This window comes from Phyllobates terribilis, unplaced genomic scaffold (genome assembly GCF_046119375.1).
Source record: "Phyllobates terribilis strain yellow unplaced genomic scaffold, ASM4611937v1 Scaffold_11__3_contigs__length_659146591, whole genome shotgun sequence".
Classification (NCBI taxonomy): Eukaryota; Metazoa; Chordata; class Amphibia; order Anura; family Dendrobatidae; genus Phyllobates; species Phyllobates terribilis.
The window spans coordinates 532,175,368-532,196,410 of NW_027362771.1; the positions used below are offsets into that span (position 1 = coordinate 532,175,368).

General features: G+C 42.4%; 1 protein-coding gene across 2 annotated transcripts in view; it reads right to left on the reverse strand.

Annotated features, from left to right (window-relative positions):
• Positions 1-241: 241 nt before the first annotated feature.
• Positions 242-21,043, reverse strand: part of GCK (glucokinase) — a 106,244-nt gene continuing 85,442 nt past the window's right edge. For both annotated transcript variants that reach the window (XM_073653762.1, XM_073653763.1), the window contains exons 2-10: positions 19,274-19,436; positions 16,357-16,511; positions 13,664-13,783; positions 13,206-13,301; positions 11,319-11,418; positions 9,816-9,999; positions 9,312-9,467; positions 8,630-8,863; positions 242-8,475 (exon numbers count right to left, since the gene is read on the reverse strand). In XM_073653762.1, the coding sequence (XP_073509863.1) occupies positions 8,331-8,475; positions 8,630-8,863; positions 9,312-9,467; positions 9,816-9,999; positions 11,319-11,418; positions 13,206-13,301; positions 13,664-13,783; positions 16,357-16,511; positions 19,274-19,436 (1,353 nt within the window). In that variant the 3' untranslated portion in view covers positions 242-8,330. The remainder of the gene's footprint in view (positions 8,476-8,629; positions 8,864-9,311; positions 9,468-9,815; positions 10,000-11,318; positions 11,419-13,205; positions 13,302-13,663; positions 13,784-16,356; positions 16,512-19,273; positions 19,437-21,043) is intronic.

A 21,043-nucleotide genomic window follows, 5' to 3' on the forward strand; every position in this document is an offset into this window, starting at 1 on the left:
AAAACAGCTTAAAACCAGTCACTATGATAACTACATTGTTTTAATACTCTTTACACTTGCAAAAGTCAGTGACGTCTCATTGATATCATTTATTTTAATGAGAAAGATATGGCATCATAGCTCAACATATTAACAGGTATCACCAAGAAATTAAAACGGGAAATTGAAAAACAGATCTGACATGCTGTACAGAAAATAATTTTTTTTTGGTCATTAGAAACACAAAAAATATGTAATGGTCTAAATAACAATAGGCCAAATACAAATTATTGTGGTGTACATACAATGCATATGGGAAATTTATAGTGTTACTTATTCAAGAGGACATGAAAGACAAAATCTAGAGCATATACATACACTGATCAGCGATAACAGTAAAACCAACAAAAGCCCAATATTGTATAGACCCCCTTCATGCCACCAAAACAGCTCTGACCTGCCGAGGCATGGACTCCACAACACCTTTGAAGAACCTTGTGGTATCTACACCAAGACGTTAGATCATGAATAGAGATTCAGGGAATTTGGAGACGTGCCTCAAACCATTCCTAAATACATTTTGCAGTGTGGCAGGGGCTACTAAAAGAGGTTTCTGCCTCTTAGGGAATACTATTGCCATGAACAGGGTATACTTCATCTTTACAAGCTTTAGGGAGGTGGCACTCATGACAGAAACATGATGGCAGGATCCAAAGTTCCCCAGTAGAACATTGCCTAGAGTATCACACTAAGAGCTCGCTCACACGAGCGTATGACTCGTACGAGTGCTCTATGATGTTTTATCGGATAGCACTCAACCCAATGTCATACTATGGGGCAGTGCAGATCTGCGATTATTTTCTCATGCCGATTCGCCATGAGAAAAAAAATTGCAGCATGCTACGAGTTGATCGGGAAATCGGATCGCATGCACCCATACAAGTCTTTGGGTGCGTGCAGTAAATTGGACTGCACTAGGATATCATGATAGTGCAGTTCGATTTATGCGGACGCAGACAATGGAGAAGATGGAGAAATTAGGTTCTCCATTTTCTCCACACCTGTGATACGATTCTCTCATGTGAGAGAATCAGATCACCGTAAGATGACACTTGGCTCAATCTCTGATCAGAGTTTGAGCCAATTGTCATTACCATAACCTTTCTATCCACATCTTTCTATCATACCCAGCATTAACTTTCTCCCAATTTGTAACTTCTGTACTCTACAATCAGTAAGATTTGGTTGCCTATGACCCCTTTCACCATTTTACCTGTTGACCGACCATGGACAAAGTTTGGTAGGTACTAACCACAACGTGCCATTTTGGACATGCTGTGTCCCAGTTGCCTAGCCTTCACAATTTGGCCCTTGTCAATGACGCTCAGATCCTTACCCTTGCCCAATTTTACTGCTTTTAACATATCAACAACAAGAACTGAGTTTTAACTTTCTGCCTAATATATTCCACCCCTTACCAATGCCATTGTCACCAGATAATCAAGGTTTTTCACTTCACCTTTCAGTGGTTCTAATGTTTGTCTGATTTAACAAGTAACTAAACTTTTTAAAAAAAAAAAATATTTCATATATTTTGTATAGCATGGAAGATGATGAAATTTTGCAAATCAAATTAATATGTCCCCATGTAATCTAGGGAAGAATTACTGCCCTGTTCATTATATCGTATGCAATCTTTGGTTATTACCGTATTTTTCGGACTATAAGACGCACCAGACCATAAGACGCACCTAGGTTTTAGAGGAGGAAAATAGGAAAAAAAATATTTAAGCAAAAAATGTGGTCATGATGCCCTGTTATAGGGGAGGGAGTCTGCTGCTGACACTGGTATTGGGGTAATGTCCCAAAATTCTGTTAATATCCTCCATCCTAGTATGTATGCCCTCTCCTTCCTGGTATACGTGGCCCCCATCCCATCTTGGTATACGTGGCCCTCATCCCCATCCTGGAATGCATGGCACCCCTTGATCCCCCATCCTGGTATTCATGGCACCCCTTTGATCTACCATCCTGGTATGCATAGTACTCCCTGATCCCGAACCTAGTTTTCCTGGCACCCCTTGATCACCCATCCTGGCATGCATGGCACCCCTTGATCCCCCATCCTGGTATGCATGGCACCCCTTGATCACCCATCCTGGTATGCATGGCACCCCTTGATCACCCATTCTGGTATGTATGGCACCCCTTGAGCCCCCATACAGGTATGCATGGCACCCCTTGATCACACATCCTGGTATGCATGGCACCCCTTGATCACACATCCTGGTATGCATGGCACCCCTTGATTCCCCCATCCTGGTATGCATGGCACCCCTTGATACCCCATCATGGTATGCATGGCACCCCTTGATCACCCATCCTGGTATGCATGGCACCCCTTGATCACCCATTCTGGTATGTATGGCACCCCTTGAGCCCCCATACAGGTATGCATGGCACCCCTTGATCACACATCCTGGTATGCATGGCACCCCTTGATCACACATCCTGGTATGCATGGCACCCCTTGATTCCCCCATCCTGGTATGCATGGCACCCCTTGATACCCCATCATGGTATGCATGGCACCCCCCTGATCCCCATCCTGGTATGTATGGCACCCCTTGATCACCCATCCTAGTATGTATGGCACCCCTTGAGCTCCCATTCTGGTATGCATGGATCCCCTTGAGCCCCCATCCTGGTATGTATGGCACCCCCTGAGCCCCCATCCTGGTATGCTTGACACCCCTTGAGCCTCCATCCTGGTATGCATGGCACCCCTTGAGCCCCCATCCTGGTATGCATGGCACCCCTTGATCACCCATACTGGTATGCATGACACCCCTTTATTCCCCATACTGGTATGTATGGCACCCCTTGATCACCCATCCTGGTATGTATGGCACCCCTTGAGCCCCCATCCTGGTATGCTTGGCACCCCTTGAGCCCCCATCCTGGTATGCATGGCACCCCTTGATCACCCATCCTGGTATGCATGGCACCCCTTGAGCCCCCATCCTGGTATGCTTGGCACCCCTTGAGCCCCCATCCTGGTATGCATGGCACCCCTTGAGCCCCCATCCTGGTATGCTTGGCACCCCTTGAGCCCCCATCCTGGTATACTTGACACCCCTTGAGCCTCCATCCAGGTATGCTTGACACCCCTTGAGCCCCCATCCTGGTATGCTTGGCACCCCTTGAGCCCCCATCCTGGTATGCTTGGCACCCCTTGAGTCCCCATCCTGGTATGCTTGGCACCCCTTGAGCCCCCATCCTGGTATGCTTGGCACCCATTGAGCCCCCAACCTGGTATGCTTGGCACCCCTTGAGCCCCCATCCTGCTGCCCACAAAAAAATAAACACTCATACTCACCTCCTCTCTCCTCCAGCGCTGTCCCGCTCTGCTGCTGACACTCTCACTGTGTGAGCTGCGCATGGCAGGGCGCGCATGGCGTCCCTGCCATGCGCCCTCACACCATGTGAGAGCGCGCACACTGTACCACAGTGCGGCCCCTGCTGCCGCTCTGCGGTCAGTGTGCCTGCTATTAAAGACCATGGATATTCACTACAACCCATGGGAGTGGGTTGTAGTGAATATTCATGAGCTTTAATAGCGGGCACACAGACCGCAGAGCGGCAGCAGGAGCCGCGCTGCGGTACAGTGTGCCGGCTATTAAGGAAAATGAATATTCCCTGCTCCCTACGCCCATGGGCGTGGGGAGCAGGGAATACTCATTTTCTTTAGTAGAGGGCACAGCGCACATGCTATAATAAAATAAATGGCCAGCCATGAATGGCCATGCTTGGTCGACCAGAGCAAAAGCCATCCTCTGTAAGTGGCTCTCCACTCGGACTAATAAATGGTTCTCTCCTTGGCAGCTTTTCTTTTTAAACCAACTACTATACAATTTAATTATATAAATGACAATTCCCAATTTTTTATGGCCATACAGTATATCAGAGTAACGTCTGATAAATATGTACAAGTCGCAGAACTGCACGTAGCACAAATACAATACAATGGCTATAAGCATGCAGCATTCTTAGTGAGTTTTTGGTAAGCAGTTTTTGGTAGTGATATTTTCTGGTATATACTTGCGAAAAAGAAAACAATGGTGGAAATTTACTATGCTACACTCTCTGTAGTTCACACATCAAGGTGGTGTAGCTTTATATAAAAGGGGCATAATTTCACAGAAATGGTGCATGGCCTAATATATGATACAATTTGCCAAAAGTGCACCAAAATTTCGCTTAGCTCCGCTATAATGAGTGGAGCTGACGCGGGATGAGGGAGTGTGACGCCTCAGCTCGTCTAATTCATTTTGGAATGCCACAATTCCTTATGCCAGATATCTTACTCCAATCATTGATTGGGGAAAGAGTTGTGGTGAGGTGCACGTCACTTGTCAGACACGTCAGATTCATTAAGAGGTTTTAATGAATCCGGAGCATTTGACTCCAACACCTCCCTAATGAAACCTATGGTAAATATCGCCGGTCTTGATGAATCTCTATGGCCCTGATTCATCAAGAAAAAGGGCCGGCCTTGTTGAGGGGGTTGGGTGGAGTGTGAGGTATGGAATGAGAACGCACCTGATGAAGGTCTATTCAGACCGAAACGTTTTCTCATTCTGGACTGCAATTGTCCAATAAATCACTTTTTTTCTTCACATTTGAGTGCCAAGTTTTATATTCGCTTTGATTCATTAATGAATCAGGCAAGGCACGGATTGGAGTAAGATTTGTGGCGTAAGGGACTCCACCACTCGTCATTAATTTGATAAGCGGGGGTCTCCACTCTCCCGTCATGCCCACGTTGTAGGAGCTTGCTGAAAATGCCATCAAAATTATTATTATTATTTATTATTATAGTGCCATTTATTCCATGGCACTTTACATGTGAGAAAGGGGTATACATAGCGAAAACAATTACAATAATCTTGAACAAAACGTGACGGCGACTGGTACAGGAGGAGCGAGGACCCTGCCCGTGAGGGTTCACAGTCTACAGGGGATGGGTGAGGATACAGTAGGTGAGGGTAGGGCTGGTCGTGTAGCGGTATGGTGGAGCGGTGGTTACTGCAGGTTGTACGCTTGTCGGAAGAGGTGGGTCTTCAGGTTCCTTTTGAAGGTTTCCACGATAGGAGAGAGTCTGATATGTTGGGGTAGAGAGTTCCAGAGTAGGGGGATTCACGGCAGAAATCTTGTATGCGATTGTGCGAAGAGGAGATAAGAGGGGAGTAGAGCAGGAGATCTTGTGAGGATCGGAGGTTGCGTGTAGTTATGTACCGGGAGACTAGGTCACAGGTGTATGGACAAGACTGGTTGTGGATGGCTTTGTATGCTGTGGTTAGGGTTTTGAACTGAAGTCTCTGGGTAATGGGGAGCCAGTGAAGAGATTGACAAAAGGAGAGGCCGGGGAATAGCGGGGGGACAGGTGGATTAGTCGGGCAGTGGAGTTTAGGATAGATTGGAGGGGTGCGAGAGTGTTGGAAGGGAGGCCACAGAGCAGGAGGTTGCAGTAGTCGAGGCAGGAGATGATGAGGGCATGCACTAGTGTTTTTGCAGATTCATGGTTGAGGAATGTGCAGATCCGGGAGATATTTTTAAGTTGGAGTCAGCAGGAAGTGGAAAGGGCTTGGATATGTGGTTTGAAGGAGAGGTCAGAGTCCAGGGTTACCCCAAGGCTGTAAGCTTGGACTGGTGAGAGTGGACAGCCATTGACGTTGATTGGGGGTCAGTTGGGAGGGTTGAATGAGACCGCAGAAAGATGATGAATTCTGTTTTATCTATGTTAAGTTTTAGAAATCTAGCAGAGAAGAAGGATGAAATAGCGGACAGACATAGTGGGATTTTGGTTAGTAGGGAGGAGATATCGGGTCCAGAGAGGTAGATCTGTTTGTCATCGGCATAGAGGTGATACTGAAAACCATGAGACTCTATGAGCTGTCCTAGGCCTAAGGTGTAGATGAAGAAGAGCAGGGGTCCTAGAACTGAACCTTGGGAAACACCGACAGATAGGGGGCGAGATGAGGAGGTGGTGTGTGAGTGGGAGACACTGAATGTCCAGTCTGTTAGGTATAAGGAGATCCAGGATAGGGCCAAGTCTGTGTTGCCGAGAGATGAGAGAGTCTGTAGTAAGAGGGAATGGTCCACTGTGTCGAAGGCAGATGGCAGGTCCAGGAGGAGGAGGACAGAGTAGTATCGCTTGGATTTGGCAGTTAGTAGGTTGTTGGTGACTTTAGTCAGTGCAGTTTCAGTAGAATGGTGTGGTCGGAAACCAGATTGTAGGCGATCGAAGAGGGAGCAGGAGGAGAGGTGGGAGGACAGTTCAGGACAGTTCAGAATGGACGTGTTGTTCCAGTAGTTTTGAGGCATAGGGGAGAAGTGATATGCGGCAATAGCTAGTCAGAGAGGAAAGGTCAAGGGAGGGCTTTTTGAGGATGGGTGTGATTGAGGCATGTTTGAAGCGTAGGGGGAAGACGCCAGTTGTTAGTGACAGGTTGAAAAGGTGGGTTAGGGTTGGGATGAAGATAGTGGTAAGGTTTGGGATGAGGTGGGACTGGATTGGGTCAAGTTTACAGGTGGTGAAGTGTGATTTGGAGAGTAAAGAGGAAAGTTGATCTTCCGTAATGGTGGAGAAGGTGGTTTTGGAGGATGAGGGTTGAGTGGATATGAGGAGGGGCTGTGGAGACTTTAGGCAAATGCTTTGTCTGATGGTGTCAATCTACTGCTTGAAGAATGAGGCAAAGTCTTCAGCTGAAATAAGAGAAGAGGGAGGAAGGGCTAGGGGACGCAGGAGAGAATTGAAGGTGTTGAAAATGTTAAAAGTCACAAAATATTTGCACAGCTAAAGCTCTGATGAATTGGGGCCTATGTGTATGTGGGAATCGAGAGAGATAGCTGTCAGCCAAGGAACTGTTGTACAACAGCTGTTTGATGTATATGGCCACCTTTAGTCATTTCCAACAGAGCTCAGTATTGCTGTAGATATGTCCTCTATCAAAGTTTATTACTAAAACAATCATATCTGACACAGAAAACTCAACTGAATCCCACTGTTCATGTATTGGCTTCCAACCAGGCTGGCTTTATCTTAATTCCTCAAGGAAGAAAGCAACAAACTTTAATTGGTGTGAAGCAAACATGCCAAAAACAGTTACTGGTGCTGGGAGGTGAGCGACAAATACTTAATACGTTGCGACCCTTCCTGGGTCTTTGTCATAGTAGTAGCTTCCGTGCGGCGCTCCCATGCCTGTATCAGCGGCATCTCACTTCCCACTGCTTCACACCAAATAAAGTTTGATGCTTTCCTCACTTCCAAGAGTGTGCGGTGAATTACTCAGCCTATGATTCTGGGATATACACCCTGTTCCACCAACACCTAGACGGAGTATATGCCAACCTTGCTTCCTTGATTCCTCCAGGGTGTTTTTTCCTCATGGAACGTCATGGGTGGAGCATGCTGCCATTCTCTTATAATGTGTTAAAAAGTGAATGGTAGACCATAAATGTCCATGTTTTTCAATGACTTCTGGCGTTGCGCCCTTTATTTTAGCTACCTTGACAGTTTTTTTCAAGGAAGGTCCACTTGTCATAGTGATTTAAACAAATAACATCTAATTTACATTGTACAACACATATAATTAACAACATACATTATAAAAATTTCAGGAGAAGGAATCACATTAGTAAACGCTTAGCTATAGGTGGATTCTTCTCTGTTATTGCATATTATAGATATATACTATTTAGATGAAGTATGACACGTCATCCCAAGAGGGCTATGACATCATTTTTCTGTTCATTCTCCAGGCTGAAAGTTGAGCATTGGGTTTGGTCAGGCTGTCAAAGTCTGTAAAGTGGTAATGTCTCTCTGCTTACGTCCACCATTTCTAATTTCTTACCTGAGAATTCCACATGGGATCTGAAAATGTGCTGTAACCTAACAGCAAAATCTTTGAAGGTCACCAGTACGTGACTGTCTTGAGATCTCTTCTTAGAGCATTGCCTTATGCACACTATTACAGACATATTGATTTGGGTTGTCGTATCTGGCATGTACTTATGTGAACATAGCCAAAATTGCACAGATGTCCTGTTGGATGTCTTTCTAATCAGACCATATAATCTATCAATGTTCTGCAAAATACATGCTAAAGCTTTGGGAAGATGTTTGCACCTTCTATACATCATGATGGATCCATATATGCCTTTTAGGTCTGCAGGACAATGTTGATGTAATTGAACATTGCCCACTTTTGGGACTTTTTTCCAGGTCTGTAGAAACTGTCTTAGGAGGTATTGAATTCATATGTCCAAAGATTATGTTGCATCAGTAGCTAATGCCCAATAAGATGGGCCATCTTGTATGCTACTGCCGAAATCAAGGCTGCACCTCGCCCACTGCCTTCCTCTGATTGGATGAAGGTGATGTCACACCTTGGTGTCAGCTTGTGGACAGATGTGTGGAACTTATCCTTAAAGCTGAAAGTAGAAGAAAATGGCATCAACAACATTTTATGATCATAAAATTAAAAATTTGAGATAAGGAAATTGGTTCTCACCACTTGGATTTGCAAATTGTGTATTGGGCAAATAATTTTTCACTGCAATGTAGACAACAAGATAGTTAACTTACGAAGGGTGAAGTTTGTAGACAGATCCGTCCACTCCAACTGTGATCTTGAGGATGTCTTCTCCCCGATTTTTATGCATTTGATTGAGGACTCCAGCAAGGCCAGCTGCACACATGACGGCTGCTCGTGTAGACACGCTTTCACATGCCAGATGCACAGCATGGCAGTCTCCCGGGGTGGGCTGTAGACCCAGTGTCCGCAGGATGTTGCAGGTTTGCTTAAAATCTGAAGAGTCTCTGAAAATAAGAATCATATAAAAATAAAAATGGGGGCTACAACTAGAAATGGGGTGAACATATCAGTACAAAAAGTTTATTTAAAGGGGTTGATAGAGAGGAGTTGCTCATTTGGGATTGCTATGAATACGTAAGCTACAAAGAACGTCTCTCGTTTTAGACGAACTTGCTTTTTCGGCAACTACAAGGACATCATTATTTTGATTTTAACGGGCACCATGCAATGCTTGATTTCTCCTGTAGAGGCACTGCAGGGAAATTCTAGACTTGTAGCCTAGTTCTCCAACAGATTACAATTGATATTTGAGAGTCTCAGCAGAGGAAAACTCTATGATTGACTTAACATCAGATAAAATTTTAGCAAAAAAGGATTGTCCAAAGCTGATAGCTTCTTTCAAATTTAGGACTGAGAATTTATTAGTAGAAATAACAGTTTTTTATTTATTACCCTTCTATCTGTGACACAAATTGCGTTTCGAAACTTCCTCTCGTCTTCAATGTTTCAGAAGCTTCTCCTCCGAAAACCAGATTCTCATTCACCATCTTCATCAGGACCAGTCTGACAAGTTCCCCCATATACTTGCCTCCAATCATCTTCTCATAGCTATTCCATGGAAAAAGTAAACAGTGAACATCAGGTCACCATTGAGGACACCAAACCATTTTGGCAAAAATCCAAATTTTCCATCAGATAAATAGATCTATTTTGTATTCTGGCAATAGACACACAATTAATTTGGGTTGACACGGCCAAGTTTTGGCATTCATTATTGAAACTGCTAAAAAATGTCAATAGAACTATATATACAGTATAGCCAATCATGCTTTAAAGGGTTGTTTCACACTGATGGCAAAGTGCTCGAATAATTGATGATGGTCGTAGTGTTGTGACCCTCACGAATCATTAAAATAAAGTGATCACTTAGTCTGGAATAATATAGTGTGTCCTTACAGTTGCTGACCGGGATTCAGGGAGCCCTCGTCCACCACTCGATCATATTCCAGACGGAAGTCTTCTATTTCACCTGTGTCACCAAATGCACCCCACTCTGTATTGACGCACATACGACCTTCTTCTCCTTCCACCAGTTCCACATTGCACATCTCTTCCATGTAGCAGGCATTGCATCCAGTGCCTGGAAGATCAAGATAAAATGAAAATAAATGAAGGGTCAACAACACTTTAAGACTCGGTGTACAGCTCATTCTTCCGAAGGTGGTATACTGTATGTCTCCCATTGAAAAAAAATCACATTCTACATGATCCCAGAAGTAAAAAAAAAATGTACAGATACTTTATCAGCATACAATCATCATCATGGATATCTTTGGTGTGTACATCAAGAGTCTTTCTGGTGTATATTCTATACGTGTTTGAAAATGACATATGAACAAAGTCCTAAATATATCTTGCCAAATGACAAAAATCAATAACTTTTCATTCCCCAAGAAAACAGATATTGAGGAAAGTAACCAACCTACAAGTCTCTTTTCTTTCACTGATGAAGGGCAAGTACCCAGAAACAGCTGTCTACAAATGCAGTTCTTTTTACATTTGGAGCAGATTCTGGTTTGGCTTTAGATCTTATGTCATGTGGCAAGGCTTCTTAAAAGGCCAATATTAACTTCTAAGATTGCCATCTCCAATAGGTGTCACTATAGACCCTGTTCTCTTCTTCTTTAAAGAAGCAATAATTTGCATACCTTTTTCCCCAGACAGCATTGCCTGGCCTATAAAATTTCCCAACATATTGGACTAAAGCCGGCCAAACCCGCCGATATCGACAAGATCACCTGGTAAAGTAATGTGCATGGGGACCTCCTGACTCTCCCCAACAGATGATGTCAGGGAGAGAAGGATCCAGCATGAAGCTAAGTGTTCCTGAATATGGAGGAGTCAGGGGAAATAGTTGCCGTCTGAGCGATCATTCGGTCAACAGCTATCTAATGTGTGTGGGAGCTTAAATAGAATTATTTCAGTAGGATTTCACCCCCAAACTATTCATATGTGCATGTAGTTCTTTAAAAGATAAGTCTAGCAATACCTTTACATGGCCAGTCCGTTCCTCCGTTACTGAGAAATCAGCGTTTGAATTTATATGCAAATGAATACGGTAGATCTGAAGCCTCTGTCACTCCGGCTCTATTCCCCGCCTCCTACTGCTTAACATATAGCTCCTTTACCTGAAGTCACACAGCATATAGGCTGTCAGTCAAGCAGGAGGAGGTGGTGCTGGGCGGGGAATACAGCTGGAGCGACCAAGGCTTCAGATCTACCATAGCTCTTCAGCCTTATTCAATTCAAAAGCTGATTTCTCAGTAACAGGGGAAAAGTTTGGGGGTGAAATTCTGTCGACAGATTCCCTTTACGTTTTTCGATACTGATTTGGTGCTCTCCTCAAAAACAAATTTTACCCTCCGAAACCACTGGTTTGTACTGTAAATGAACACTTACCTACTATCATGCCAACTTCACAACGGTGATCTTCATAGTAACAAGAGATCATTGTGGCAACAGTGTCATTGACCATAGCAACAACATCCATCTCAAAATCCTGGAGTGGACAGAGATAACATTAATATAACCGCAGGAGAACATAAAGGAACAGTATAATGTATATAGACAACATACTGTAGAAGATTATTTGGTATCCGTAACTTTATTCTTGTATGTATGTGCTTTATATAGAGAATGTGCTGTGGTCCTGATTCATCAAAGTGTTTATGCTAGAAAACTGTTGTAAAATACTTTGAAAAGTCACAACATTTTTGCACAATGCAGAGTTGTGCAAACATTTTGTGACTTTTAGCATTTTCCCACCAGTTTTGGGCAACTTTGCCAAAATAGGCAAGGCTAAGGAGGAGTTGAGGCAGAACAGGGCGTTGCAACGGCCACTCGTCAAATCCATCAATTGTGATGGCATTTTCTGGGCCAGAAATGTTACTCCAGTCTCTGACTGGAGTAGCATTTCTGGCGAGGCCCACACCACTGAGAATATTCACCAAATTCATTAAGTGACAAATGCCTCTTAATGAATTTGGCACATCGTATTCCAAGATGCCCCATCATTAAGACTGACGTGTATAATGCCAGTTTTAATGAATCCAGACCCTATATGTTTAAATAATTGAGGGCTACATCGTTAGGGCACACTTGCCAACTCCCAGAAGAGTGGAGAAATCTCCTGGGCACCATAGAAGTCTCCTGGAAACGCCTGGTCATCTGATCCCCCCCCCCCAATGTTGTTTTTGCCAGAATGCCAAGCCTCAGAGTACAGAGGCACAGTCAGGGTGCACAGATGGGGTAGGTATGGGGTTAGATGTGCCATAAAGAGGGCATGACTGTGTAAATATAAATTTGACAATGCAAAGCAATCTCTAATATCCCAGAAAAAAAAAATTGAGTTAGGAAGAATGTTTTATGGAGTGCAGCAGTAGAAGTCTGACCTAAGTCCGTGGTAAGTAGGGGAGCTTTGTTACAGAATTTGCATTGGGGCTACAGAGCTTCCAGTTATCCCTATGTGATAACTAAAATTTTAGAAGGTGTAAAAATATCTGTACATAACTAGATCAATTATAGAAATGGTGCAAAATGTTTTTCAGAGCATAGTTTATTGCATAAATTCCATTATGCTTAGATTAGCATGGCATGACATTAGGAGATGGGGCAGTGCCCACTTATCTAAGGGTTATACATCAGGTGATCAGATCTCCCTTTGTAATACTAATTCTGTTCAAGGAATTGTACACCATTGTAACCAATGTGTATTACACCAGTACATCTAAAATAAAAAGTAACAAACTTGCAAAAAGTCTGCTGTTTTGTGTCTAAAGCTCCTTTGCAAACCTACAGTACGTGTTTCCATAGTTACAGACTACAAACAAACCCTATGTAGTCTGATCCTTTAGTCTAGCATGCATTTGATAAGGAGGTAAGAAATAGGGGACCAGTGGAAGGATCAGATTGTTTGTAGTCTGTGACCAAGAAGACACAAAGTTTGCATGGAAGCTGTAGTCTCGGAATGGTAATATATTTATACTCACGGCTATTGCTGATACATTATTTTAGAAGCATGTGAGAAATTAAATATGGCTGTAACGGTGGACATATCCTTAAAGCATTCCACCATTCAGAGGAACTTCAGTGGAGTAGGAATGGGGAAGGAAGCAATAGGGGACCATAGATTTGCTGCCCTTATGTTCAGGCTTATGGCCAGAATGGAGCATCATTTATGGAAACCAAGATGTGCATGCTTTTTCTTTACCGAAGGACTATCACCAATTACCATTATTGCTACCACATTCAAAAGTTACATCAAGTTACAATAACATCACTGCTCACCCCTCGTCTCTTGATGGCATCTCTCAGCAGTCCAACAACATTGTTCCCCTCAGCACCAGAAGCTTTGAATCCTTTGGTCCAGTTCAGTAGGATCCCCTATAGAGAACATATGCAAAGCTCGATTAAGAAATACCCTATTAGAATTTCTGTATAGCATATAGATAACTCTAAAAACACCATATACTATTTATATGGTGGTGAAGGCCTTACAGTCCCCATACACAATAGAAAAAAAAAATTCTGAACTTTTCCTTTTGGCGTGACTGGATGACCATCTAATTTGTACAGGGACCTCCCAATTGTCCCCATATTAGTTAAGCTGATTCCAGAAGTAGCTCCTCTTTTCCCTTTGAAAACACATGCACATTTACCTAATTGAGTATGTATGTGTATCAGTGTCACAGGACACTTTTTAGTGGCTATTTGTCCATATTTCAAGTATGTTAACACTGCTTCACCTTGTCAATATCCTCATGCCGGACAGGGAAGGAGAAGGTAAATCCAAGGGGCAGTTTCTTGTGTTTCATGTTCTGCTGGTCCAGATAGTCTGAGATACACTCCGCGATGTAATCAAACAGCTGGAAAGGAAACACTAGGTTAGTATGAAAGGTAATTCTACAAAAATATTCCACCTATTTCTTGAGTACTTTACTCTTACTCATGTCTGATTTTCTAAGGATTTCAACATGGATTCTGCACCTGAATCCACATGAGTCAATAACAATCTGCATCACATGCACTTGAATTGGGTTTTGTCAATCCTGTTCACACGCACAAGAAAATTTCTAAGCAGTTTTACATTTGCATGGTGAAAAATAAAATCTACTGCAGAAATAACTGACCTGTCACTAATTTTGACCTGAAATGCCAAGAATTAGCCTAATTGAAGGACAATGGAACTCATCCTTGTGCGAATCTGCTCCAAATCTGCTGCACAACCTTGGCCCGTTCTCAAACTATTCGTGGCAGAAATCCAGGGGCATAGCCTTGTATTTCAATCTGAAGTGTGAACATTCCCTTACCAGTGTGTTATAAGATCCATAAGTTCACATAAATTATACTATTCCATTAATTAATTCTGACATCCAATCTATCTGTCATGAATATGGACAAGAGGTCGTCACAGACTTGTCTTTTGCTTTAAGCATCAATGAATGGTACTATAATATTGATAAAGGGGTGGTCCACTACTAGGACAACCCCTTCTCATTCTGAATGCTTATGTCACTGGTTTGTCCGAGGTGACAGACAGTCGCCCTGCAGTTGGTTGCAGGAAATCTCTACGTTTGGCATTTCAGACATCTTCTTAGAGGCTGGCTGTCTCTAGGACCCAGCGGCTACCTCCCTCTGGCTAATTAGCTCCCTGGCCTGAGTGCATAAATACCTGGTGTGTCTGAGAGGGAGGTGCCGGCGATATTCATTACTACTTGTGAGGCTTTAGCAAGACCAGTACTTCGTCTTCTCTGAAGCTTGAGGCCATGTGCGCATTTGTCATCAGTCGTCTAAAGCTAAGCAATCCCCCCCGTTTGTCTACCCTTGTTATCTATAGAGTTTAGTGGAGATTGACTAGTGCTCATCTCCTCCCTTCCCTAGCCTTAGCCATACGCCAGGGAAAGTCAGAGCGAGGCACGAGTGCGGCGATTGGTGAAGAGCCAATATAGGGATGGTAGTTGAGACAGGGTGACACTAGGCCAGACAAGGAAGTCTCCACTTCCCCCTTTTCCTAGTGTCTGGGCTCCCTTTCCTTCTACCCTCTGTGTGGCACTAAGTCTTTCCCACACCCTGCGTGACAGTTTGCCCCCCGTGAAAATATAAACACATATACTCACCTCCGGTGCCAGCACTATTCCAGTGGTGTCGGCACTCTCTTTCCTGCGCTCAAGTGAAGTTGTTATGTCACATGTGCTTTGCGCCTAATCAACGTTGGCATCACTGTCCCCGCCAGTCGCAGCTCTCACTTCCTATTGATTACTTATATGTTCGAAGGTGGGCACAATGACACCAACGCTGATTGGGCGCCAGGCTCATGTGACATAACAAATTCAAGTGAACTCTGAGAAAGAGAGTGCCAACACCACTGGAACGGCACCAAGTAGTGGAAATCCCTTTAAGACTTTTAACTTGTTAGAATAAATATGTAAATGATGATTTCACCCAAAATATTTTTCTAGCTTTTCCTAAATTTCAGGTGTATTGATGGGTGGATTAGGCTACTGAAAATTATTAGTCAAGAGAGCATTTTGACCATATAATAATTTTTATGCAGATTTTCCAACTCCGCTCTGTATAAACTTGAATGCTTATTGGATGGAGCAGATCAGGTGATGTGTATTTCTGTAATGAGGAAGATGAGGCCTAATGATACAACTCCCTTTATCAATATGTGCAGAATTATTAGGCAGTTTGTTTTCCTCAGGCAAAATGAGCCAATATAAAGATTTGCCTGACTCCGAAAAGTCAAAAATTGTGAAAAGTCTTACAGAGGGACGAAGCACTCCTGAAATTGCTAAAATATTGGGGCTATCACAGAACCATCAAAAGTTTTGTTGCATATAGGTAACAGAGTCGTAAAAACGTGTTGAGAATAAAAGATACAAATTAACTGACAAATATTTGAGAAGAATCAAATGTGAAACGACCAGAAAGCCATCATCCTCCAGTGACATCATATTCAAGATCTACAACCTCCCTGGAGGCCCAGAAGTACAAGATGTTCAGTGCTTAGAGACACGATCGAAATAAGGAGGGGTGAAACCCAACCACCACTGAAAAAGACACAGAAGTTAAAATGTCAAGACTAGGCCAAGAAATTTACATTTCAAGAGTGCGGCATTACTCTCTAAGACTTTTCACAATTTTTTACTTTTCCAAGTCACTTAAATCTCTTTTTTGGTCCATTTTGCCCAATTCTGCACACCTTGATAAAGGGTGTTATATCCTTACACCTCACCCCCCTCATTACACAAATACACATCACTTGATCTGCTTAATCCAATAATCACTCGAGTTTATACAACTTGGGAGTTGGAAAATCTTAAAAATGATGATATGGTCAATATACTCAGTTGCATAATAATTCTGCACATAGTGAATATTTATTATACTCCACCAATGTCACCCAACGTTGTGGTGTTCCCACACATCTTCTCACCATCTCAGCTGTTCCTGTCATGGCATCCTCAGGAATAGAATACATCTTATGTTTGGTCTCCACTTTCCATTCTCCATCTAGATCTTCCCCTACTTTAACCAACATTACTCGAAAATTGGTGCCACCAAGATCCAAGGCCAAGAAGTCTCCAACCTCTAAAGGAGTCAAATGGAAAATAGGGTACAGAATTAAAATGGAGCTTGCACAATATCTGGTTACAATCTACAATCTTTTGAGTCATTGCAACATTAAAGGGTTGTTCGGGACTTTTATATGGATAGGTCACCAAAATTTCTTTTTATGGGGGTGCAAATCGATAGGGGCCAATGTGCAGTACCTTGCCATGGCCACTATGCAGTTGATGGAGCTGTGCAGTACATCTCTGCAATCAAACACTTCTACTAGCTTCGGGGGCTAAGTATTTAATATATATAGCTTCCCATAGATGAATGTCTCAGTTGGGATCCTTTCCTGCCCTTTTTCACAATGGAGTAATTTAACACATGTTAAGGTTTTAGTATTCGAGACAGGTTAGCACAGTCCTGATGGATACACCTTGTTGCAGTGGGATGGCTTTTATGCTCTTTTGATCAAAACAGCATTAACTAAGTACCCTATGTTATTTACATGTACTCAGTGTTGGACTAGGGTGCCAAGGGCCCACCAGTAACCAACTCCAGGGCCCCACTTTTCAGATACATACAAATGTGACATTATCCTCAATCACAAATTTATACAACAATGAACTGGGTAGATTGTTAAATGAATAAAACATGGCTTTTGTCTGTACATTCAAGTGTACTGTGCCAAGTACTGCTCATAGAAGAGAGTGGTGGCTCACTCTTGCACAGGGGCCCACCGGAGGATTCTCCTGTTCTCCTGCGGGCCAGTCCAAGTCTGCATGTACTATTACTATTTATTTGCTGTAGGGTATATACTCATTTTGCTTTTTTCTTGGGTCTTGACTGTGTATGGGGGGCTTCAGATTTCTACTTCAGCCAACCTGTGCCATTATGTAACCTGACATTACTGCACACCCTCCCACTGTACGGCCAGGCACTTTGAACGTGAATAAATAAAAGAAATGGGAGACAGAGGAGGAGGTGAAGGACAGAGGGAGAAGAGCCTGTTTGATCAAGGACTATGTTTGCTTTCAGACTGGTGACAAACCCTGTGCCCCATGAGAGGTTTGCTGTAGATGAGAATATCAGATCATCCCTTGAAAGCTAAAGTCCATGAAAGCGGTGTAATTACTGATGAGGACACTGCTACTGGTTATACCCGGCTAAGGCCTCCTTACTGGATTTGTTTCCACTTTAACCTGTTTTTATAAAAAATGTATCACTCATATATTTTTAATAATGAAAAAAAAACAGCAGAATTTTTTTTTTCTATTCTGTTTTTTTATTTTCTGACTGTAGAATTTTTTAAATTCTATTGAAACAAAACCTGTTACTAGCCATAAATATGTATTTTTTTACCTGCTGTAAATGCTTCTGGAATTGCTTTTCTTTTGTATCTGCGCCCCTCCAATATTGAAATATGGTCCCCTCTTCCCTGTAGAGAATTTTTTTTTAGCCAGTTAGGCATGGTCCTCAGGAAGACTCCTATAGAGAAGTGTTGAGAACCACACCCACTTGGCTAAAAAGACCAGGGGAGGGCAAAACATATCTCAGGAATGGGGAGGTACAGGAATAAAAAAACAACAACACCAGATTCAGGAGAACAGCAGCATCTACAGCAACAAAAATTACATATTTATGGCAAGTCTAACTTCTATGGGAGATTGTTGTGGGCATGCTCTGTGAGTTCTGCAGAGGGCACTGAGCAGGGAGGGGAGGAGGTGGGCTGTGACAATCTCCTATTGTGAATGATGCAATATTATCCCACCAAGGACAACATCTGCAAGGAGTTTGTATGTTCTGCCCGTGTTTGCGTAAGTTTCCTCCGGGTTCTCCGGTTTCCTCCCACACTCCAAAGACATACTGATAGGGAATGTAGATTGTGAGCCCCGATGGGGACAGTGATGATATCTGTAAAATTTTAGACATATTCTGGAAAGAAATTTCACTTTTTATGTTACGGTGACAGAACCTAAAAAATTTGGGTTCTCATCAGTGACTGACAAAACTAATATATCTTTCTTTTCACCCATATTAATTTAAAAAGTTTCATAACATTCATGTTCCCCAACTTTTAACTTTTGAGGTGTAAGCTGGGGTCAAAAAATTGGAACCTATTTTTTTTATCTAAAATTAGGGTTCTGATGTGAGATTTGGTCTGGGGTCTTAAATTAGGGGTCTAGGGTTGGTCAGGGGTCCTACCTAATTTAGGAATCTGGTTTGGGGTCTGAATTTATTTCAAAGTCTGTTCTGTGGTTTACATTAATGAACATGTGTGGTCTATGGTCTCAATTAATTGAGGTATTTAGTCTTAGCAGAAAAGGAAGAGGAAGTTGACATAATGGTCTGGGCTGGGTGAAGAAGATATCGATTGTGAGTCCCCGGATTTATAGAGGAGATGTCCACTTTCCTAAGTTTATTATAGTAAATACCTTACTCGTATTGCATAGAAAAGTCTTTTCATTGCCCTGGCGTAATTGACTACTGGGTGTTACCATTCCCCTTGTCTAATGGGTGTGTCTCTATACAGACTAATACTGCCAGCAATGACTGGATGGTGTGAGCGTGTAAGGACACAGCTTGCTGACAAGTCGGGGAAACAACCTAAAGTCTAATCCACTACTGTACACATAGGCCTTGAACGTGATTTCAAATGGTTGAAGGAGATCATTCATATCAGTCATATATTATGCCAAGTGCCATACTGTGTGGAATATTTTTATTGATGGTGTCTAAATTCCGTAAACTTTCTAGGTTGTTATTTATATAGTATCACAATGCCCTATGCCTCTTACCAGAGCCATCAGGTGTGGAGCGCACATAGGTGGGTAACATTTTTACGCTGGCCTCTTCGTTTGTCTCCAGGTGAAGACCTCTTTCCATCTCTGCCTGTATTCTGCTCATAAGGACCTGCAAGTCTTCTTCATGAAGCTTGAATTCAGACAGCATCTGCTCCACCTACCAAGGGTAAAGGGCAATATCAAAAGATAAGAAAACTAGACCAGGAAGATGTCATTTCTGGAAGATATACATATAATCAAAACCTTTCACTAAATATTAGGGCATTAAACCACCAGCGGGGTTTAGCATTCCAGACATGCCCCTCTTATTATTGTCCATTTCGGCATTTTCTGTAAAAAAAAATATGTTATAATACAGTTTGTTATGTGCAAATGACATATTTGCCAACAGTCCTTCATTTGCTGGGATTTTCCCAGTACTATCAGATACACTTCTAGCAAATTTGGAGCTTTCCCACACACCTAAAATTCTTGCGTTTACATAAAACCTGTCCCAAATTGGGTGGACCCATCTAGTTCTCAGGATTTCCTGAGTGTTGTAGTGAGCAGGACTTAAAGAAAATCTGTCAGTAGGATCAGCCCTTCTAAGCCGTCTATATGGGCGTGTAGGTCATAGAAAGTTGAATAAAATGATACAGTAATATCTACGATCCAATGTCTTACTCCAGAGAAATCTTCGTTTTTTCTTAATATGTAAATGAGCTGTTATTGGTTATGGGCTGGACATATGTGAGACATATAGATCAGGAGAGCAGACTGTCAGTCATTACATGTCTCACACTGATAACGATGGGAAAACCACTTTAACCCCTTCACCACCCAAGGTGGTTTGCACGTTAATGATCAGGTCAATTTTTACAATTCTGACCACTGTCACTTTATGAGGTAATAACTCTGGAACGCTTTAACGGATCTCCCTGATTCTGAGACTGTTTTTTCGTGACATATTGTACTTCATGATAGTGGTAAAATTTCTTCGATATCACTTACATTTATTTGTGAAAAAAATGGATATTTGGTGAAAATTTAGAAAATTTCGCAATTTTCAAACTTTGAATTTTGAGAGATATGTCACACAAAATAGTTAATAAATAACATTTCCCACATGTCTACTTTACATCATCACAATATTGAAACCAAATTTTTTTTTTGTTAGCAAGTTATAAGGGTTAAAAGTTGACCAGCGATTTCTCATTTTTCCAACAAAATTTACAAAACCATTTTTTTAGGGACCATATCACATTTGAAGTCACTTTGAGGGGCCTTTATGACAGAAAATACCCAAAAGTGACACCATTCTAAAAACTGGAACCCTCAAGGTGCTCAAAACCACATTTGAGAAGTTTATCAACCCTTCACGTGCTTCACAAGAATTTTTGGAGTGTGGAAGAAAAAAATTAACATTTAACTTTCTTCACAAAAATGTTAATTTAGACCCCAATTTTTTTATTTTCGCAAGGGTAACAGGAAAAAATGGACCCCAAAATTTGTTGTGCAATTTCTCCTGAGTATGTCGATACCCAATATGTAGGGGAAAACCACTGTTTGGGTGCATGGCAGGGTTCGGAAGGAGCGCTATTTGACTTTTTGAATGTAAAATTTGCTTGAATAATTAGCGGACGCCATGTTATGTTTGGAGAGCCCCTGATGTGCCTAAACAGTGGAAACCCCCCACAAGTTACACCATTTTGGAAACTAGACCCCTCAGGGAACTTATCTAGATGTGTGGTGAGCACCTTGAACCCCCAGGTGCTTCACGGAAGT